The sequence below is a fragment of the Triticum aestivum genome, chromosome 7A (genome assembly GCF_018294505.1).
Source record: "Triticum aestivum cultivar Chinese Spring chromosome 7A, IWGSC CS RefSeq v2.1, whole genome shotgun sequence".
In the NCBI taxonomy this organism is placed as follows: domain Eukaryota; kingdom Viridiplantae; phylum Streptophyta; class Magnoliopsida; order Poales; family Poaceae; genus Triticum; species Triticum aestivum.
The window spans coordinates 516,862,312-516,865,518 of record NC_057812.1 but is presented as its reverse complement, the minus strand read 5'-3'; the positions used below and the strand labels follow the sequence as shown (position 1 = coordinate 516,865,518).

Genomic DNA, 3,207 nt, shown 5'->3' with positions numbered 1-3,207 from the left:
ACTAGCAACTGAGCATCTCTTAGTGCTACAAAATTTCAGTTATTCATAGGTGGTTAGTGCTTAATGACTAACTTGCATTGCAGATACCAAAGGATGAGGAAGGGGAGCCACTGTATGAAGAATTCATATGTCATCAATGCTCGCCTGTTTGTTATTTCTTGAAACTCTATCCTGATACGATCTGGGCTTCTAGTAAGCAGAGTTCTGTGTCAGAAGCTGTTACTGCCAATTCAAATGGTATGGAAGGAGGTTCATCAGGTCATGCTGACACTGAGAAAAATGAAAACGGTGCTCCTGTAGACCATCAAAGCATTGAAAATACCTTTGTCGAGGAGAACCGTACAATAGACATTGCAGCTTCAGATAAGTCCATTTTGGGTGACAATTCAGGCGGCAACTGTAAGATAGGAGTGGATATAAATACAACATCAGCTGATTTGGAGAAAACTATGCCCTTTTTCATGTCAAAAGGCTGGAGAGAGACCCTGTGTAAATGTGGAACATGCACCAACTTCTATGCACAACGAGGCATTGCACATCTTACTGATAAGGAGGACTCTATTGAGGAATATGAGAAGATAGCTAAGCAGAAAAGGGAGAAGAAGTTGGAGCAGCAGGAAGGAGCTGAAGCTAACTTCATCAATTCACTTAACCATGTCCAGAAGATAGAGATTCTGAGTGGCATCAATGACATGAAAAATGAGCTTCAATCCTTTATGGTAAAATTCTCTGCTTATTTGACTGTTGCTCACTTGTCCATGAGTTGTTGGTTATCTCTACATGCACTGATACCTGTAGCTTGTGTGCCTCCATGCTTGTGCTATCTAGTCATCGAAATTAAACAACTATACTAATACAGAGAAAGGGTTCAAGGTCAGCATAGTTCAAAGTCCATCAGTACTCCTAGCTTCTTAGCAATACAACAATAACAATAGTTTATATTCATCACAGTAAATCTCTGATTTTAAATCACCATTGTCATTGTCAATTGGCTATATAATAGAGTCAGTTATTGTTTGCAACATGATCTAGTTACTGGTTAATTAAAAGTAAGTGCTGCAACAAATACCTAATCAAATAACGTGGCAGCAACCATGGTGGCATGGCTTTATTACCAATACCTAATTACATGGCCGACATCCAGTTTCTTTTTTTGATTTGGTCTGAGTTTGTGAGTTCTCATATAGTTCTGGTTAAAACTTAGAAGTTCTGCTCCTTATTCTAAATATAGCAGAATGGGTTATTGACAATTTTTCTCATGGTGAAATGTGAATTATACACTAAGCGGTGTTAATTAGGATCTCAGAGCGTACATGCCCAGGTCAATCTATAAAGATAAAATTATTTTTCTTCAACAAATATGCTTCATTGCACATGGTATCAAATAAGATCAGGCTAGGCAGCACTGCCGCATCTACCAGACTTTTTTCTTCTGAAAAGGAGGGAATTCCTCTAGCCTCTGCATCGATTGATGCACTCAGCCATCTTTATTGCAAAGTATTGGAACTGTAGAAGTGAAAACCAAGAAAAACAGACTCTAAAAGGCGATAAAGACCACAGTAGAGTTTATGCCACAGCTCTTGCATCACATATACTTAGACTGCCATCCAAATTGGTTGAATAGTCTGATCTACCATCAAGTGGCTGCACCCAGAGAACAAAGAATCATGTGTTTCTAGACGATGAGTAAGCACCATGCATGGATCCAATGTGTAGTCATATGAATAATCTTCAAGGAAATAGGCAACAATTTTTTGGTAAAAATAATAATATCATTACAACATGTGTATGATCAAACATGGGTTGTTTTCAATATCGTGTTTTAGAGAAGTTAGATACTTTATGCATAGGAGTATAACAAAAATGGAACATTCGGGACACAGCCAACCTCCCTTGGATACGGGTCATCTGTGACATACATGAAAGTGTCACCAGGGGTTGGTGCTAAATGTTGCTGGCGTCATAGGACTGAATGCACCCCCACAGGCCTGCATGGTAGGATCAGGGGTTCTCTAACAGGGATGCAAGTATCCAACATGTTTTGCACAACTCATTTGCAGTCTCAAATTTGCATGCATATTTCACTAATTTGTTGTTCTGCATATAAATATATTCTTGATTATCTGGATCAATATATTTGAATTTGAATTTATTTGATATGTATATATCTGCATTGCCATTCACATTTTTAAAGAAATTCTCATTTCATTGTTCATATCTGCCCATGTGATTTATGTTAACTACAATTTTATTTCAACATGATGGCAAATTGTGTCCTTTTCCTTGTCTTATTAAGTTGTACTGTGTAGTTTATGCATATTTATGGTTCATTTCTTTCGTCCATGTACCTGATGGGTGTTTATTCGTAACTTTGAGCAGGAATCCTTTGATCCATCAAAACCTGTTACATCTGACGATGTAAAATCTATTTTCAAGAACCTTGCTAGGAAGAAGCAGAGGTTATCCTGAGCTTCAATTGCTTCAGGTCTTGCTTGAGAGGGTGTGCCCCGCTGCTGCTACTCTAAAATTTCCAACTGCTATCTGGCCACCGTCTTGGTGTGGGTACTGTTAACTTATGCTGTGGCCACCACGGCGTGTTTATCTACTGTACTGTAATGCTAGCTTCGTCGTAGTTGTGCTAGATGTTTCAAAGTCAGCTCGTGGTAGTGATCCGAGCGACCGCTGGAGTGAACTGCATGTTCCATTGGATCAGAACTTTGTGGTGATTCGCATTGCCCAAAAATGTGTTCTCCATTGCTGCTGCAGAGAACTTGCTCTTGGGTTTTGGCTTACTTGGTGACGGCTTTGCTGGTTTGTTTGGGTGGGGTGGTGTGGGCTGCTGCTGCCGACCAATGTTTGCCGCTCTCTATTAGCATAGTGATTGTGGCTGAAACTCCAGCACGGCTTCAACACAGGCCCCACAACTTAATAGAAGTCCATATTACAGAGACTCCCAAAGAGGCACGTCTTTGAAGTTAAACGGTAGGAGCAGGCAGACCTCCCGGCCAGTATCTGCTGCATGTTCTCCTGCATCCTTTTCACCGTGGCCTTTCGACTTTGGCCTTCAGATGGTGACCTGAGCAGTTGAGGTAGCAAACCTGAGCCATGGCTTCTGATGCTTCTAGTGCGCTACGCCAAAGTAGGTGCCGTAGCTTCATCCACCGTCAGTGCTAGAGCTTCTCTCTATTCATACTTCAAAGATTTTAT

General features: G+C 40.6%; 1 protein-coding gene across 2 annotated transcripts in view; it reads left to right on the top strand.

Annotated features, from left to right (window-relative positions):
- Positions 1-2,792, top strand: part of LOC123147925 (putative E3 ubiquitin-protein ligase UBR7) — a 5,298-nt gene extending 2,506 nt beyond the window's left edge. The window contains exons 4-5 of one of the 2 annotated variants that reach the window (XM_044567251.1): positions 84-719; positions 2,380-2,792. In XM_044567251.1, coding sequence (XP_044423186.1) covers positions 84-719; positions 2,380-2,469 — 726 coding nt within the window. In that variant the 3' untranslated portion in view covers positions 2,470-2,792. Of the gene's footprint in view, positions 1-83; positions 870-2,379 lie in introns of those variants that run through there. The other variant, XM_044567249.1, reaches the window with a different exon arrangement.
- Positions 2,793-3,207: the final 415 nt, after the last annotated feature.